Raw genomic sequence first — 17,940 nt, 5'->3', positions numbered from 1 at the left:
CTAAGGGTTCCAATATAATTTAGTTTGACACCAAACCCAAAGACTTGAATTCCAGGTCTTGACTTCAAAGACTAACAATATTACACTTAATACAAAGAAAATTCTTTAGACTAACACCTAGGTCAGCACCCTTAAGGCTAAGGATTGTAAGAATTAATCTCAAGGCTTCTTAAGATCAAGGCTGTGGCCGCAAGGACATAAGATATATTTAGTGTAATAAAGTAACTTGCCTTGCAATATCAGCATCAAATGAAGAGACTGGAGGATTCAGTTTTTGATACCGCCTAATAAAGGCCTCCTTATCAAGCTCCCAAATTTCTCTATAACTATCCCATATTGCTAGATACTTAAGAAGTTGTCCAGCATTTTGTGATATTCCTGTATTGATGACCAACTGCACCTTTTTTGTTTCCTCATCATCATCTATAACTCTTTGAATTGGCTATACAAATATTTTAAGTACACAATTACTAAAAACAAATTTGTAAAGTATTAAAGGTAAAAATCAGCTAAAACTGCTCCTAAATAATGCTGATTCTAATCTTGAACCATAATCAAAATCACATTTTTGATTATTTATGTTACAATAAATGTAAAACTATAAAAAATAAAAAGAATCATACATAAAATTATTTGTTTTTAAAATTAGGTACTTACCAGCTGTCCAGTGTTATAAGAAACAAGAATGGTTGGCAGGCGTTCAAAACTACTGAGGCACTTTGTTAAATTGCTAGCAACTGAATTTACAACATCAGCAATCTTTTTTAGCTTAGGAGAAAACTCAACTTGATTATCTTCTAAGACCACTTTAACTCGAAATAGAGGATTTGGTGAACTTTTACTATCTCCATTTATTGAACGTGATAGTTCCAGTAAGGACCACTTAATATTTAATCTAAAAGCATCTTCTACATGTTTGTCAATCTTCTCAGTGAAAATAATCCAGTTTTGTTGCACCTGTAAAAGAATTATTTTAATGCTATACTATTAATTAATTAGCAAGGTTACGGCTTACAAAACAAAGAAAACTTGTTACCTCAGGCCCATCTGATTTAAAAACCTCATATATCTTAGTAAGAGTATGAACAATGTCATTATGAATGCTTAATAGCCGTGACTTAACATAACTTTGATGATCTGCCTGTTCAGCTTCAAACTCAAAGTCTTCATATACTCGTTTAGGGTCAATCTTTATCAGAAGAATTTCACTTATCAAACAACAGCTTTTTAAAATAGTAACATATGAAGCTTTAAAATGATTAACAATAGTTTGAAGTTTGCAACTATTTAATCGACAGTCATTCACAAAATATTCAGATATGCCTTTTGATGCCCATGTTAACTTGGTAAGGCCTGGCTGAACTTTTTTATCAAGAAAACGAATCCTCTCTTTAAAAAGAGCACGCTCTTCAGGAGTAAGCAAAGCAACAATTTTATTGTAATCACGTACAACAAGAAGTACATTTTCCTGTAACACTCTTAACTCTTCCCGTTTGGAATATACATTTGCTGCATAATGGGGAATTTCAAACAGTAGTTTCTCCCAGTAACTTATTTCTTGAAACAATTTAAGTAAAGATCTACAAAAAATTAAATAAAAAGTACAGTTTATATAAAAATACACAAAAATATTAAACAACTTAATTTGTATCATTTGACAGATATAAAAACTCTGTATTATAAATATTTAAAAAACTTTGTATTATAGCTTCTAATAACTTGTTTAACACCATCAAAATTTAACAGCCATAAAGTTAAAAAAATACTGCATATAAAAATGGTTTCCATTAAAAGTATTTTGCTTATCAACCTGTCAAAATGGATATCAAGCATTGCAGTTTGATGACTGTTTTTACACATCAAAGGAACATCAAGAAGCCTAATTGTATCTTTTTCCACTGTGTTTGTCCATTCATTAAACATTTTACGAACATAGTCATCAAGAGCTTGTGCTAACTGAGAATATTGCTGCTTTATTTCATCGCCTTGTAGTAAACAAAGAACTCAAATGTAAATAGTGTTATTGTTTTGTTTTGTTTTTTTTTCAAAAACAAAGAACATTACCAAAAAAATATACAACTTTGAAACTGTTAAAATAAATCTCACCTAGTCCAACCTTAGGAAGAAATGTTGCTTGTTTTATTGCTGCAAATGGCCTATCAATTCTCTTTTTTAGTGAGCGGGCCCATAAAGCTAATCCAGCATACTTTGGATGGAGAATAGACATGTCTGGTTTTTGCAAGTTAAAATCTTTCTTTACTGCATTTAGTTCTCCTTGAAATATGTGATAAATATCAACTGTCTTTTTATCAATGCAGCGCCGGATGGCTTCCCTTGAAGAAAGATGAACAAAGCATTCTATTACCTCAGTTCCATCTTGCACAGTTTTTACTGTCTCAAAAACTGAATTCAAAATAGTTTGGATCATTATTTCTAGATCTTTGATAGAAGCTTTAAAAGAATTATAATCATCATGCCAAGAAGTAGCCTACATAAAAGAATGAAGATAGAGATTACAAATTTTTATTTTTAGAATAAGTATATTTTAAAATCTTTTTTTACAGTACAATCATTTTTACATTTGAATGGCTAAAAGAAACAATAACTCATTTTTTTACCTTAACATCAAGTATCGTGTGTCTGACATTTTTCAGTGCTTCAAGGTTTCTCATGAATGTTGATTCAACTTCGTTTAAACTCCTAACAATTTCAGGACCTTTTAAACCAGGAAAGATATGCTTTTGCTTTGTATTTCCATTTAAACCACAAGCAAAATGCTTCAAGCCCTCACAAATCTATATATTTTTAGCAAAAGAAATCAATCAGATATATTGAAAGAAATAATATTCATATGATTTGTTTTAGCTTGATGATCAAAATTTAAAAACTAGTTCTCTCTTATTTTTTCATTTCATGATTTATAAAAGTAGCACAATGAAGTCATAAAAAAACATACTGTCAGAAACATTATTAAAAATCATACTGTTGCAACATTAGTTTATTATAAAAGTTATCATCCATGATCCTAAATTATAAAGTATACATATTTACCTCCAGAAGATCTTTACACCGTTGAATAAAAGCATCCACCTGAGCAAAAATACTTGTTTGATCCAGTACCCATTTTTCTTTTTCACAAAACTGCAAGTGCACTTTACTAATCTGAAATTAGAACTAATATTGTACTAGTAACTAAAGTCAATAGAATAACAGTGTAATATCTCAAGCCTGCACATACAATTTTAAACAATTTTCTTATTTTAAAACCTACTTGAAGGTAGTATTCTTTCCATTTCATGCAGCAATCTATACTTTCATTTAATCCTTTCATACTCTCATTCACATTTCCATTAAAAATATTTTCCAGAGAAATCTTCATACTGCAGCGATTAATTATTTCATTGCTAACCTAAATTTTTTTAAAATACTTGAAAAAGTATTTAATAAACAAATGTTTAAGTTAACAAACTAGAAGAAAATTACAAGCTTTGATACACTAAACTGTTTTCAAAACACCTAATTATTCATTAAATATAGTGATGGATGATTTTATAAATAAATTATCATTTTCATATTTTATTTTACTCAAATTTTGAAGAAAAATACTAAATCATGCTAATTATTAAATAATCAACTCACCTTTCTCAGCAACCCTGTTATTCTTTCTCTACTTCTGTAATGCTGTGAATTAACCCATATAATTCTGATCAAGCTCAAAAGGTTAGGAAGCAACGCAGGAATATTTGATGGCTCAGCTTCAGCAAGAGCAGTACATGGGGCTTCAATGATTGATAGAAATTTTAAATTACTTTGTGCTTGATCAAACCCATCCTAATTTAAATAAAGAAATTATCTAATATCATTTTCATACAAAAATTCTTTAAAAGAGACATAAATAACAAAATTAATTTAAGTCATACTTGTATTAACTTGGATAATTTCTTGAAAGGACCAACAAAAGAAGATTTTGATATTTGTAAAATTTCTTGTATTTGAATAACTCCTTCTTTAGCAAATTGGCTACTAATACCAGAAAGGTCAAAACACCGACTTCGCCAAAATTTAATCTCCTCAAGAGGTCCAGCTCGCTCTGCTGTTTCATACATATCTTGACTATTAAGAACTTCTTTTATTTGCCGAGTCCAATGAATCATGGCACCTAATTCAGTTATATATATAGTACATAAATTTTTACATATTTATAAATTTTTATGTTCAATTAAATGATTAGACAAAAAATAAAAACTCACTAATAAAAAAAAATCAAAGCCATGTTGTAAAAATCCAACTGATGTTATTCAGGTTATATCCTTGTTTTTCAATTTTAAAAAAGTAGTTTCACCTCCACATTTTGTTCCAATATATTTTTAAAAAACTCTGGCCAAATATGAGCAAAACTGAACAATACTAAAAGGTAACTCAATGAACTCAAAGTTTTGAATGAAGTTCAATACCATGGCACTGTACAACTTACAAAGTTAATACTGAATCATAAAGTTAATACTGAATCATAAAGAGTAAAATTTATTGCCACTATCATATTCAAAATTAGTATGGTCACTAACTTTACGCTGTTTTATTCTGATTCTGTAGCAGTATTTACATGCATCAGCCACCTTAGTCTGTCTTTTATTATTGTTTAACCATATTTATAACTGAATTCCAAACTTTTGGTCAGTTGTGTTATCTTAAATATTTTTGAAATTTTAAATATCTAAAATATTACATAATGCTAAACACTTAGCTAAAAAGTCTACTTACTTTCTAACCTTTGGACATAATCTTTATTTGATGCAGCCTCATTAACAGTTAAATTCAAATCTTCATTTGGAATGTAAAGAATGGTTTTGCCTTGTATCTTGTATTTTGCATCAGTGAGTGCAGCCATAAACTTATGCACATGAGTTACAAAATCGCTTTTTATACCTCAAGCAATTTGTAAAGAAAATATCTTGTTTATATATATATTATTATTATTATTATTATTATTATTATTATTATTATTATTATTATTATTATTATTATTATTATTATTATTATTATTATTATTATTATTATTACTATTATTATCACTATCAATTACTGTTAGCAGCAATAGTGTTATTACAAAACCTAAAAAAATTAAAATTAAAAAGATACTTTCAGGCCATATTTTATTTTGAAAAAATATTGGTCCATAAAAGTTTGTCATCATTCCTAATAAGTTCTCAATGCATGATGAATGAATCATTTGAAACTGAACATTTTGTCGAAAGGTGTTAAGTTGAAGCTTACAATTTTTTCTTCTAAGGAAATAAAATAACTGATCAACATGATATGAAGGAATATTTTGTGAAACAACTAGACTAATTTTTTGTGCATCAAAATGACACAGCAAAAGTCTTTGTCTATCATCTGTATTTGTTATAAATAACAGCATCTTTTCATTGTGCTGTTCTGTCCACATGGATGATCTCAGTCCACTTAAGTTAACTTGTTTTTTCATAAAAGATAGTATTTTCTACAAAGAAAATAAAGTCTTTTAAATTTTGACTAACTCTAGGAATGAAAACTCTTGAAAAAAGTGCTTGACAAAAGTAGATTTTTAAATATATTTAACATAAAGTCAAAACTTTTATAAATGCCAATATAAGTTACTTAAAAATATTTAGCTCCTAACTATACAATTAGATTACACACAAAGAGTTTTAAGAAATTTGCATTCAAGAGATTAGAAACTAACCATTATATTTGAAATATCTTCTGTGGAGTCTTGTTCTAAAAGTTCTTTGCTATCCTTGCTATAATTAACCATTATTTTATTTGTGGTGCTGTTACTAATTGATTCCAATGACTCATTTTTTTGTTCCATTTTAGTTCTTTAATTACAAAGATTAATAAAACCTTGCCAAAACCATTTATGCTAATATATGGTTTTAAAACGTTATAGCTTTTGTTTATATCCTGCCTTTTAATTATTTAATAACATTGATATATTACTTTGTTTACTAAAATTAAATAATCATACATACATACATACATACATACATACATACATACATACATACATACATACATACATACATACATACATACATACATACATACATACATACATACATACATACATACATACATACATACATACATACATGCATACATATACACACAAATACACACACACACACACACACACACACACACACACACACACACGCACACACACACACAACACATAAACATTTTTTTTGCATAAACATACAGCTAGGTATATGGCATTTTTAATAATATTTGTTGTTGCTGTTGTTGTTTTTGCTGTTGTAGTTTTCTATAACTAATTTCTTTTTTACATTAACGCAAACTCAGAGTAAATCAAAAAAATTCTGATAACCATTCATATCCATATTATCACTCTACTGCTGATTTATTTTTTTATTAAACTTGTTACAAAGATTTCTCAGCATTGAAACTAAATTGTATCAAAATGTCTTTGAGAAATTGTCTATCCATTATATCATAATGTATTGTAATATGTGCCTTAGTAGGATTTGAAAAGAATATTACATATCTTTTTCTCTATTATGTCTGCAATTTTATTTAAGAAAACCTCTTTGTTAAGTATCGAGACTTCAATTTAAAATAGATTATATTTAATCATAATTTTATAATCTTAATTTTTAACATTATTTTACTAAATCGATCATTTCAAGTCTAAAATATGGAATTTGTGATCATCTCAACGAGATGAAGTCTGCAGTTACCATAGTAATTCCAAGCGCGGTATGATGGCTGTTCTTTTTCTTTATATTATCGAAATATGCTTAATTACATCAAAAAGTAAACAAGCTTGCCAATAGACTTTTATTTCTTTATTTTTTTATTTACTTTTTTTTTTTTTTTTTTTTTTTATTTCATTTTTCAACAAAAAATAATAGAGACTTGTTCATAACAGCACTTGAAGATGTTTTTGACTCATAGCATTAATCCTATAAACTTTTACAGAGTTCTGCTAAATACAGTAGTTAAAGATTCTATTTTATAGAAAAGTAAATAAAGCCTTTTAAAAAATCAATTTTATAGAATAGGAAATCTTTCCCGTAATTACTGAAAACAAAGATTTTCTGTAAATCCTCGAGCAAACACCTGGGTGCTTATTCAATTTATGATCCGAACGAAATCCTTGTAACCGTAAGTGACGGCCTTTTTTCACAATTTTCATGTTTATTTAAAACTACAGTTGCAGAGCTTGGTGAATCATGTATCATGACATTACTTATATCCAAATGGTGGGAATTTATTCGAGGGTTTACGGTAATTTCAGTAATTCTGATAAATTTTGCTTTTTTTTTGAGTTTGGTCTTGCGATTTATAAGGAACGAATATGTACAAAGATTGTTAAGTCAATCTAGCTTTTCTATTTTTTCTACTTTTTTAATTGATTTCATTTTCATTGTACAATCATTATTCGATTCTTTAAAATCATTTGATTCTCGTAAAAGCGAAATTTGCGAAGTCATAGAAGGATGTGCAAACTTTATTTGATAAAAGTAAAAAAGTTTAAACTGCGGCTTCTTCGTTCTCTTACGGTTTTTCTAATTAAAATAGGATGTTTGTAATAAAGTTGCACATTTATAATACTTTCTGCGCCGTTCAGTCCATTTCTATATTGGTTTTCTCATTCATACTTCAACATTTCAAGCAATTAGGTTCTTATTCCTTTGGGAATCCCATTAGAGGATTAAAATTTTAACTTTTTCAATCATCGCTTTCTATTATTAATTAGGTTCTTATGTGTGAACATAAACAGATGTAAACATGAACAGATGCAAACAGAGGTTTATTTAGGGAGGAAGCCGATGGGCCTCTGGTTTTCATCCCGTAAATCTGTTTTCTATTTTTTTTTTTTAATTCTGCAAAGTGATTCATAAATTTCAAAGATATTAAAAAAATTGTAGTTGAACAAGCTCTTCTCAACGGCGGACAGAATCAAAATTTATTAATATTGCGATCAATACTTTTCGGGATCACTTAGCTATGCTTTACTTTAAACGATTGATTTAAGTTTTTAAAGCTTCTGCTTAAAAGAAATCCTCCACTACACGAACCGTTAAGCCATTAAAATGACTGGTACGGATACTCCTACCCACCTTCAACCCACATTCCGTTTAACATTTTTCCATCTTTTAACATTTATTATCTAATAAAAATAGTTAAAAGAAAGGTTTTAAAAATATGAAAAAGGCTCTATATCTAAATAAGTTATTAAAATGTTTTTAAAACAAATAAGAGTGAAAATTTATGTTTGACAGATTAGGGAAACACATTTTCATAGTAGATAACACATTTGTATGCATGCATTTTTATGTGCAATTATGAATTTGCGTTCAGAGAGTTACATACCTTGTCTTTAGAGTTTGTCGCACATTAGGAAAAGCTCTAATCTAGAACGAAAAAATTCAAGTTTTGACTTTTTGAAAACAAAAAATTTGCAATATTTTGATGAGGACGTGTTTACAAATTCCCATAATTTTTTAACTGCATAGTTTATTTTTAGGTTTGTTCTTTTTGACACTTCTATGAGCTGTGAAAAACGAACTATTAAATCAAATTTGTAATTTATTCAATTGCATTGTTAACAAACTGTTTTTTGAAACTGATTATTTATTTTTGAAAAAAGTTTTCCAATTTTTATTATTTTTATTGTTTTTATTATTTTTATTGTTTTTATTGTTTTTATTATTTTTATTATTTTTATTATTTTTATTGTTTTTATTATTTTTATTATTTTTATTGTTTTTATTATTTTTATTATTTTTATTATTTTTATTATTTTTATTGTTTTTATTATTTTTATTATTTTTATTGTTTTTATTATTTTTATTATTTTTATTATTTTTATTGTTTTGAGGCATGTTTATTTATTGAAGGTATTCTTAAATTTCTCAACATTTAATTTTTGTAAAAAATATTTTTCTGTAAATAATCGATGAAAATGTAGTAGTTTTCGTGTGCAGTGTTTTATCACTCTTATTTTAGTTAAGCTTTTAAAAAGGACTTCCGCAAAGTTCCCTCAAATGTCTATGTACGTTGTTTGGAGAAGTTTGTGAACTGACAAATTCGTAAAAATTTAACTGCAACCAGGTGTCACTTCGACGGATATATATATTTAAAAGCATGTCTAAAAAAGAGCTTTAAAATAATGTGCGAGGTGAAGACATTGAAAAAGCAAAAGTTAACGACTTTGAAAAAGAAAAGATCAACGATATTGAAGAGATACGTTTACGGGAAACTTAATCTTATTAAAAATGTAAATGATGCCAATTGCAAAAAAAAAATTGTTATTGCTATAAAAATTTATACTTGTAAATTTACTACAGTGGGGAAATGATTGAGGACCAAGAAAATGTGCGAAGAACTTAATAAACAATTGTTGGATGATTTTTTTTTTACATCTTGAGTTAAATGGCGATACAATGAAGGAGCAGTGCCGCTATCCGGCTCCAAAATAGGCTGACCTACTTAGCCATTTTTGGGAAAACGTTTGAGGGCGAGACATTCCAAAGTTGCTTCTCTTGTTGATGCTAATAACAGTAAAAAACTTGTTTTAGCAATTCAAGTTAGCTTATACAAAACAGGAAGAGATGCAAAAATGCTAGGAGAGTTAGATTATACTCTTTCCAGAGTTAATCAAATAAAAAGGCTTGTGTTAATCCACCGAATGATTCGATGCCATACACACCGTACGCCGTACGTTGTTGGAAGCTCAAGAGTTAGTGAGAATGTGATGGTAGCAGTGGCCTTTCCGCATACTAAAAAAAAAAACAAAGGAGGTGAGTTTAATCTAACAAACAAAAATCTTTTCGCGGTTTGTATTGTTCTTTTGTAGCTCACTGAATAATTGGGCAAAATCTAAGATTGTGTGGACCAATGAGCATTTTAATTAAAATAGAATCTCAAGTTTTAATGAAGAAGATGGAAAAATTAGAGATCAGATCTCATTAGTTATATCATCCCGAGTTTGCTTAGGTATCAATGTGATCAATGTATAACTCAAGTTTTATTTGACCAGATGAAAAGACTTTTAATACTCTTGCAGATTCATTGTTCCTGTCCTGTGGTATTTGTTGTGCTACACAAAAAGCAATGAATAACTTACTCAAAATTAAAAAACTAAAAACAAATTAAATCCTGTACGAATACGGATTGTCTTCATTGCATGCTTGGGATACGGTGTTTCGAATGTATTCCGCAAATTTCATAGACTTTCAATACAAAAAAAAAAAAAGGCAAGTTTGCTATACCACTGAAAAATCTATAATGCAACAAGCAAAAGCAAATATGACGGATGATATAAAATCACAAATAGGTTTACTTGTCGACATTCCGAAGCCAGGAAGCAGAACAACAAACAATGCAAGTACTGTAAGGTGATTTTTCTAAGACCCCGTTTTAGCTTTATTGGTAACTGGAATTAATGAAGTTTAATTAAAAGATTGAATGTTATTTTGCGAACACTAGCCTGTGATTACGCAATTAATGCTGAAGCGTTTAAAAGTTATGCATTAGATATAGCGAAATTTTACATAGAACTGTATCCTTGGTAGTATACGCCGTCCAGTGTTCACAAGTTGTTAATTCATGGAGGCGATGTTATAGAGAGTAGTTGTTTGCCAATCAAAACGATGTCTGAGGAAGCCTTAGAATCAAGAAATGTAAATTTCAGAAATATTTGGGATCAAAATACGCATAAAAGGTCTCGCGAAAAAACCATGGAGGACTTATTTCGTTTTTTACTCGTATTCTCTGATCCCCTCGTTTTATTAATTTGTAAAAAAATTGATACATCGCTAATGCTCAGCGCCTTTAAGCAATGATGTTATATCTTTATATAACATCATTGCTGAAGGGCTAACAATGATGTTATATCTTTATATAACATCATTGTTAGCCTTGGTCAATTTATGTACTTGAGCGAAATTTCAGATCTCTACATCCTTTCAAATTAGAGTTGTGATTTTTTTTTGTGCTCGATTAAGCATTTTTCCCACTGTGCGACGTCTGTGAAAACATTGCACAACTGCCATTTACCTTTTTTGAAATTAGCCTAATTCTGCTAGCAATAGCTAGAGGCTTTGCTATTTAAGTTGTCGTAAGCTGATGGGGGGACCCAGCGTGATGCAAGTTTTCGAAAATAAAGACGACTGAGAATGATTATTTTAATACTACTACAGGACAACAATGTTCGGGCTTCAAGTTGGTGTAAAGAAGTAAGGGGATCACCGCCAGTAAGTTGCCGTTCGGCATCGATATTCTGTAAGGTTATGGTTGCTTCAAAACGGTGTTGGTCTTCGAGATTTTCAATGCCTAGATTAAATAGATTAATCCATATCTAAACATCATGAACGAAGGAGTACCATCTGAGTATCCTAAAGTTAATTACGTTCTGATTTCCATAACTTGTATTTCTTAGTTTCGCAAACAAAAATATACATTTGATAAGATTTTTCCGTAAATAACTTTTTTTTTTTAAAAAAATTCTTCAACTTGAAAACTAACTACGTATACGTACAAGTTTCAAAATAAAGCGTGATATTCTTATTCTGCGCACAATTAAATGCTCTACATCCCATGATCTGATGCTTTGAGAAAATTTTTTTTTAACAAAATGTATGCAAAAATATTATTACTTCTGCATACCCCATATTTAGTACAACAGAATATTATATATCAAATAAACTAATTTAGTGTGTGTGTTTTTGTGCGTGTATATGCATACAAAAAGACTCTAAAACTGATCATTTCATGGCTAGTTAAATTTTAAAGTATCAACAGATGAACTGGTAAATATCATTTTGAACTTAAAGAATTTATTGAAATATTTTGATTAACAAATATTGGAAAATAGCAGTACACCCAGCCAGAAAATTAGAATTTGAACATTTTATCAACTTGTTGTTTTACATTTCTCACAGTAATAGCATTTAATGAAAAAAGAAAAAAAATAAGCTGTTTTGGATTAAATAGCAAGTTGAAACGATATGATATCATGGGTGTTGCGGATACTGATTTAACTGAAAGAGAAAAAAAAAAATCATTAAGAATGTCTAAAGAGGTAAAAAGTTGACTCATAGAAGAAAAAAAAGAAAGTAAAATGTATCTAAAATGCAATCAGATTTTTTCAGTAGATCAGAGTCTGTATATGAGAACTCGAGAGCAGTGAAAATGGCATAAATATAGCTGCAAAGGTTTGAAGTCTTTTTCACTGTTCTTGAGATTCATTCCATCCTAAAATCAAAATAGGAGAGGGGAGAACAAGTAGCATATAATGCCAAACAGAAGTTACAGAACAATTTTAGGTATCATTTGGCATGACTGCAAACCTGTATTATTTGTGCTTGTATTTTGCTAGAGAAAAAGTTATCAAGAACCATGGTGTTAATCATTATGCTGTTGTTGTGGCACTTGTAAATATTATGCTACTTTTTTTTATGAATTATTTTTTTGATTGAAAGGAACACAATTTAAAAATATTTAAGTTTTAATAGTTGATTTTTTAGATTAATGTCATTCTCTAAGTCCGTTATATATATATATATATATATATATATATATATATATATATATATATATATATATATATATATATATTTAATTTATTTTGAATTAATATTTAAAAACTATTTCTAAATGTTTTATTGAAAACTTTTATGATCTTAATTAAAAATTTAGTTATCACAAAGAGTTAACGCTTAAATAAATCAAAAACACAAAAATGAGATACTTAAAAGCACTGTGCAGAAAAATTCCACGATCAATTGTTGATTTTGGTCTTCGTAAAAAACAACCAGATTATCCATTTAATTATGACCTTGCAGTCAAGCAACATGAAAAGTATATTGATGCTTTATGTCATGCTGGAATAAAAGATATTACACTTCTGGAAAGCGATGAAAGCTTACCTGACTGTGTATTTGTTGAAGATACAGCAGTAGTTATAGGTCAAACAGCATTAATTACAAACCCTGGTGCAGTCTCAAGGAAACTTGAGACTAATGCTGTTTTAAAACATTTTCAAAGTGACATTTCAATTGAAACTATCAAAATTATGTCAGACCCTGCTTGTTGTGATGGTGGAGATGTTTTGTTCACTGGTAAAGAAATATTTGTTGGTATTTCAAGCAGAACAAACCTGGAAGGAATTGAGACAATAAAAAGTATATTTACAAATTTTCCAGTTCATGGTTTAAATATTGGTGAAGAAAACCTTCATTTGAAAAGTTTCTCAAGTATGGTTGGAGAAAATACTATTGCTTTTGGAAAAAGTAGGGCTTCTCAGCTCGTTAAACAGCAGCTTCTTAGCAAAGCTTATGAGAAATATGAAATCCTAGATATTCCTGAAAACTATGCAGCTAATGCAGTATATGCAAATGGAGTATTAATACATCGTTCAGCTGATGAGTTTCCAGAAAGCATCAAACTTTTTAATCATTTGCCTGTTAAAAATTTGATCTCTCTTAATTGTTCTGAGATAATGAAAATTGATGGTGCCCTTACATGCTGTTCAATATTATACTAGAAAAAAAATTCTTTTTCAATTTTCTTTATTTTAATTTTGTTTTTGGAAAGTTTTATAGCCCCTTTTATAGACAACTTTTATAGTTTTTATTTTACAAAATGTTAATCTTGTTGACCATGTGTTTTTTATGTAAATATTTTAACTTTGATGTTAATTATAAAGTACCCCCAATATCGTGGTCCTTAGTACTGCTTATATATTTTTTAAAACGTTAACTCGCTTTTAGATATATAAACGTTAACTCGCTTTTAGACAATTTCCATGCTTCATTTTTAAGATCAGCGATGTAATATTCGGCCACAGTTAACATAAAGTTTAGCATCGTCAATAAAGAAACAATTTTTTTGTCCGTTTTGGTAGTCAAAAAAGATTTTAATAATAACTCTAGATAAAAACTTTTCTTTTTGTTAAAGTCCACAATACTCTTATAGGAGACCTTTTGGCAATTCGTATCTCAACTTCTATTTTTCCTCATTCTAAAAAAGTACATAATCTCTGACTATCGTAGTGGTCGACCCATACTGAAATATATCTTTTTCCGATGAACTTCAAGTTAGTGATCGACCGAAACCGAAATTTGAGCCGAAACCGAAAGTACCGAAATTTCGGTTCAGTAAAGCCGTAGCCGAAGCCGAAATTGAAATTTCGGCCGAAGCCGAAACCGAAACAGCCGAAATTTGAAAAAAAATGTTAAAAATCCCTGAACCTTTTATGATCACCGAATTAAAGCAAAAAAAACTATTTTACGTATATCTAAGCAATCACCATGTAACATAATTTGATAAAAACTATAATATGTCAAAAAAAAAAAATAGAATATGTCAAGACATTTTAATAATTAAAGTTAACAATTGAAATATTTTCTCTACAGAATAAAATTTTTTCCATGTTTTCTGGCAAAAGTCTGTTTCTTTCATTTGAAAGAATGTCTCCAGCAGTTGAAAACAACCTTTCAACTTGGGTAGATGTTGGTGGAGGTGTAAGGAATCTCTTTGCCATTTTTGCCAAACCAAACTTTGCTTTTAATGTTGTTTTTTCTTCATACTCTTTCCAAAACTCTAAACAGCATGAAGATGTTGGGCTTTCTAAGTACTCGTTTAAAACTTCCTTTGCTAATTTGGAAGTTGGATTTTTGGACCTTGTATTTTGTGACTGTGCAATTATATTTTGCATCATTGAAGAAAACCCAGTGTTCTCAATAGACTTAGTTTTCATCACAGGAGTAGTTTCATTTTGGCTCAAAATGGAACTGTCTAATTCCAAAAGAACTTGTTTTTTTGCAGCTTGAAAGGCTTCTTGGGATCTAAAGAAGTGGTGCTTGTATCTGGGATCAAGAAGTGTTGCTATTGCAAAATGATCAATGGTTTCTAAATCAAAAAAACGTGCCTCTATTGCTTTCTTTAAAGCATTTTTCATGCCAATCACTTCTTCGTCATCAGAGGGAACTTCGAATGATTTCAGGATAGTTGTCACAATTGGAATACATGCACTGATGCAAGCATCCTTTCCAGAGAGCAATTTGGTGGCTTCTTCGAAAATCGCTAAAACGTGTACCAGCTTTTCACACAGGTTCCAATCCTGTACAGTGAACTCAATGCCGCTGGAAGGACGGATTAGCAGCGTGGTAGCAATTGCTGATTTCAAGTACAGAATTCTTTCAAGCATGTAATATGTTGAATTCCAGCGTGTTGGGACATCATTTTTGAGTCCGAGCCTGTCAAAATTGTTCATTTGAACCTCTTGTTGTTTGTAAAGCTCAGCAAAGAAGGAATTTGAAAAAGAAGCATGAGTGCAAAGCTTTCGACATTTTTCTATCAAGTTTACAGCACTCTGGAGTGAAAAAAGTTCTTTTTTAATCGCTAGTTGAAGTGAATGATTTAGACACCCAGCAGACTTGTAAACACACTGTGGTTCTTTGAAAGCTGCTTTTATATTTGCAGCATTGTCTCTTAAGCAGAATGTGATCTTGTCCTTTAGCTCCCACTCTTTCACAACATTCTCAAGTCTTTGAAAAATGTTTGAAGCAGTATGTTTTTCATCAAACTTGGAACATGACAGGCAGAACTTGATCCGCTCCCATTTGTCTGAAATGAAGTGTGCCATCATGCCCAAGTACTTATGATGAAAGGATGACCAAGCGTCCAGAGAGATGGAGAGTTTCAGCATTTTTTTCGTTAAGGATAACTTTCGTTGCAAGCTTAATCTTTTCATAGGCTGGATTGAGCATGCTTCGGTAGTATTTCTCACTTCCAATGTCAAAGTGTGGTGTAAAAACTGCATGATGGCGTAAAAATCCCGGATTATTCACAATTGACCAAGGCTGTAAGTCGAGGATAATCATTTCAAATATAGATCTATGAAACTTAAGACCTTCTTCGGAATTTGAATCAATTTTTGAGATATTGTCAACCCAGCCAGGCATTGTAAATTGCAGCATCTCAGTCCTCTGGCGTTTTGATCTGATGTCAAATAAAGGTATTGTTCTTTTTTTAATTGTAAGAGGCTCAAGCTGATCTGAAGTTGGTATATTTTCAGGATTGTCGGTAGTTGTGAGTATTGCTTTTTCAGTTAGGAGATTTTTCAGAGTAAGCTGTGGATGCCGACTTCTTAAATGTGATGAAAGTCCGCTAAGTGATTGAAGTTTTGGATTGTGGGATCCACGAGATATTTTCAAATTGCAGATGTTGCAAGTTGCGTATTTGGAATCACTGGCTGTTACGGTAAAATGATTCCACAAATAGCTTTTCTTTCGATTATTTTCCATTGTAAAATTTAGCACTGAGAAACTTTGATTAAATTATTGATTTTGGTTACTTAACTTAAATGTTAACTTATTTAAAGAATGATTTGAGAATAGTAACTTGAATCAATTATGTAACGTGACTTCAATTAAAATTTCTACAATTGTTATAATTAAAAATTGATTTACTAACAAACGATTAAAATTAGGAAATCGTCATGATCCCACTCTAAATTAAAAAAAAGTTATCTAGACTTTTAAAAAAAATCTTATAAAAGTTTCGGTTCATTTCGGTTGTGGTTTGAACCGAAATTTCGGCCGAAACAGGAAAAGTAAAAAATTGCTGACGCAGAAATTTCGGCTTCGGCTTCGGCCGAAACTTCGGCCGAAATTTCGGCCGAAGCCGAAAGTTTCCGTTCACTACTTCAAGTCATCAGTTGTAATTATGGAACTTCAATCAACTCGCAGACGCGCAAACAACGGAGTAAAACGGAAATCGGTCCTATAAGACTCTAACCAATGTAAAAAAACATAAATTAATCATATGCAAAAACATATACTTAACGAAAACGGAAAATATAATTAAAGCTGTGATATACAGCTTGCTTTTAAAATATGAAACAAAATAAGCGTCCATTTAGTAGCGAATATAAAAATGAGTCGGTTCATTTTTTTTTTAACCACTTTAATTTTAACTTTCCAAGTTTCGTGGATTTAAAAACACGTTGTCATCTCTATTACAGCACAAATTGGTCCCTTCAGGCAATAACTGACCAAAACGTATTTAGATTTTAGTGGTGTGGCCTAACAGTCTATAATGAAAACAAATAAAATAATGATTCTTATTGACGTAATTACTCCACTCCTTAAAATTACGTGACAACAAAGGAGATGAGTTTTAAAAAAATTAAACATTAATGCTGGTTCAGTAAAATAATAATAGTAGTAACAGGCTTACAAAATGTGGCTAGAAAAAGTGGCGTTGGTGCAAGTGAGCCAATTGCTCTATAATTGTAAATGTTTTTTATTAATGACTCTACATGCTCCGAAAGACCACTATGGCACGCGTAGTCTGGCTGTGTGAACATCTCAGCTTAAAAGACAGCATGCATTTAATTCTCTACCATTACTACAGGTAAAGAAAAAGGATGCATATACTTCAATGTAGCGCGGGAAGTAAGCTGGACGGCGGTACTGTCAAAGTAAAGATGAATTTAAAAAAGTTATGATTTGCGTTTGGTGGGATTACAGTTGATAGCGCAAATTTAAAATTTTTAAAAATATTTTTAGAAGAAGCTTCAAAGAGATAATATATTTGGCATCAGTTTGTATCCATACGTATTATGACCAAAAAAACTCATAGTGACATCCATAACTTTGAGTTATTTACTATTGTTAGATTGATTTTGTTTGAACTTTTTTGTTTGAATTTTGTCTGTAATACAACATTTTCTTAAAAAAATTTGTTTGTCAAATAAATATAAAATCTTATCACTATATTTCTTAGAATGTTTTCTATTTAATAAAGTTGTTAGAAGTATGCAGTTTCTTTGTACAGCTAAATGCTTTGCTAATATTATGCTCATACTATACTAATACTTTGCTAATTATATTTCAGTAAATAGAATGTTAGATGTCAAGCAGA

General features: G+C 29.9%; 3 protein-coding genes across 3 annotated transcripts in view; 1 reads left to right on the top strand and 2 right to left on the bottom strand.

Annotated features, from left to right (window-relative positions):
- Positions 1–5,961, bottom strand: part of LOC145190881 (dynein axonemal heavy chain 2-like) — a 33,296-nt gene extending 27,335 nt beyond the window's left edge. The window contains exons 1-13 of the mRNA XM_090066614.1: positions 5,723–5,961; positions 5,140–5,500; positions 4,762–4,926; positions 3,921–4,159; positions 3,640–3,831; positions 3,272–3,409; positions 3,052–3,162; positions 2,619–2,795; positions 2,107–2,488; positions 1,811–1,985; positions 1,037–1,580; positions 658–957; positions 231–442 (exon numbers count right to left, since the gene is read on the bottom strand). Of these exons, the coding sequence (XP_089922740.1) occupies positions 231–442; positions 658–957; positions 1,037–1,580; positions 1,811–1,985; positions 2,107–2,488; positions 2,619–2,795; positions 3,052–3,162; positions 3,272–3,409; positions 3,640–3,831; positions 3,921–4,159; positions 4,762–4,926; positions 5,140–5,500; positions 5,723–5,851 (3,125 nt within the window). The 5' untranslated portion in view covers positions 5,852–5,961. The remainder of the gene's footprint in view (positions 1–230; positions 443–657; positions 958–1,036; positions 1,581–1,810; positions 1,986–2,106; positions 2,489–2,618; positions 2,796–3,051; positions 3,163–3,271; positions 3,410–3,639; positions 3,832–3,920; positions 4,160–4,761; positions 4,927–5,139; positions 5,501–5,722) is intronic.
- Positions 5,962–12,697: 6,736 nt separating this feature from the next.
- On the top strand, positions 12,698–14,392 carry LOC145191733 (N(G),N(G)-dimethylarginine dimethylaminohydrolase 1-like). The gene has a single exon (XM_080068895.2). It carries the CDS (start codon positions 12,752–12,754, stop codon positions 13,553–13,555), a length of 804 nt encoding a protein of 267 aa, XP_079925021.2. The 5' UTR covers positions 12,698–12,751; the 3' UTR covers positions 13,556–14,392.
- On the bottom strand, positions 14,271–15,658 carry LOC149882031 (zinc finger BED domain-containing protein 4-like). The gene is made up of 3 exons (XM_090065882.1): positions 14,974–15,658; positions 14,505–14,922; positions 14,271–14,343 (listed from the first exon to the last, which is right to left on the bottom strand). Exons 1-3 carry the CDS (start codon positions 15,656–15,658, stop codon positions 14,271–14,273), a joined length of 1,176 nt encoding a protein of 391 aa, XP_089922008.1.
- Between the last annotated feature and the right edge of the window lie 2,282 nt (positions 15,659–17,940).

The sequence above is a fragment of the Hydra viridissima genome, unplaced genomic scaffold (assembly GCF_058129835.1).
Source record: "Hydra viridissima isolate aposymbiotic clone 2 unplaced genomic scaffold, HvirCarnegie_v1 scaffold_11, whole genome shotgun sequence".
Classification (NCBI taxonomy): Eukaryota; Metazoa; Cnidaria; class Hydrozoa; order Anthoathecata; family Hydridae; genus Hydra; species Hydra viridissima.
The sequence above is the reverse complement of the archived record's forward strand: the minus strand, read 5'-3'. Positions and strand labels throughout refer to the sequence as shown.

Coding starts and splice junctions, on each gene's coding strand:
- LOC145191733 (XM_080068895.2), top strand. CDS start 12,752: ATGAGATACTTAAAAGCACTGTGCAGAAAAATTCCACGATCAATTGTT.
- LOC149882031 (XM_090065882.1), bottom strand. CDS start 15,658: ATGGCACACTTCATTTCAGACAAATGGGAGCGGATCAAGTTCTGCCTG. Junction 14,923..14,973: donor TGATGACGAAGAAGTGATTG/GCATGAAAAATG, acceptor TTTTTGATTTAG/AAACCATTGATCATTTTGCA. Junction 14,344..14,504: donor ACATCTACCCAAGTTGAAAG/GTTGTTTTCAAC, acceptor GACATATTATAG/TTTTTATCAAATTATGTTAC.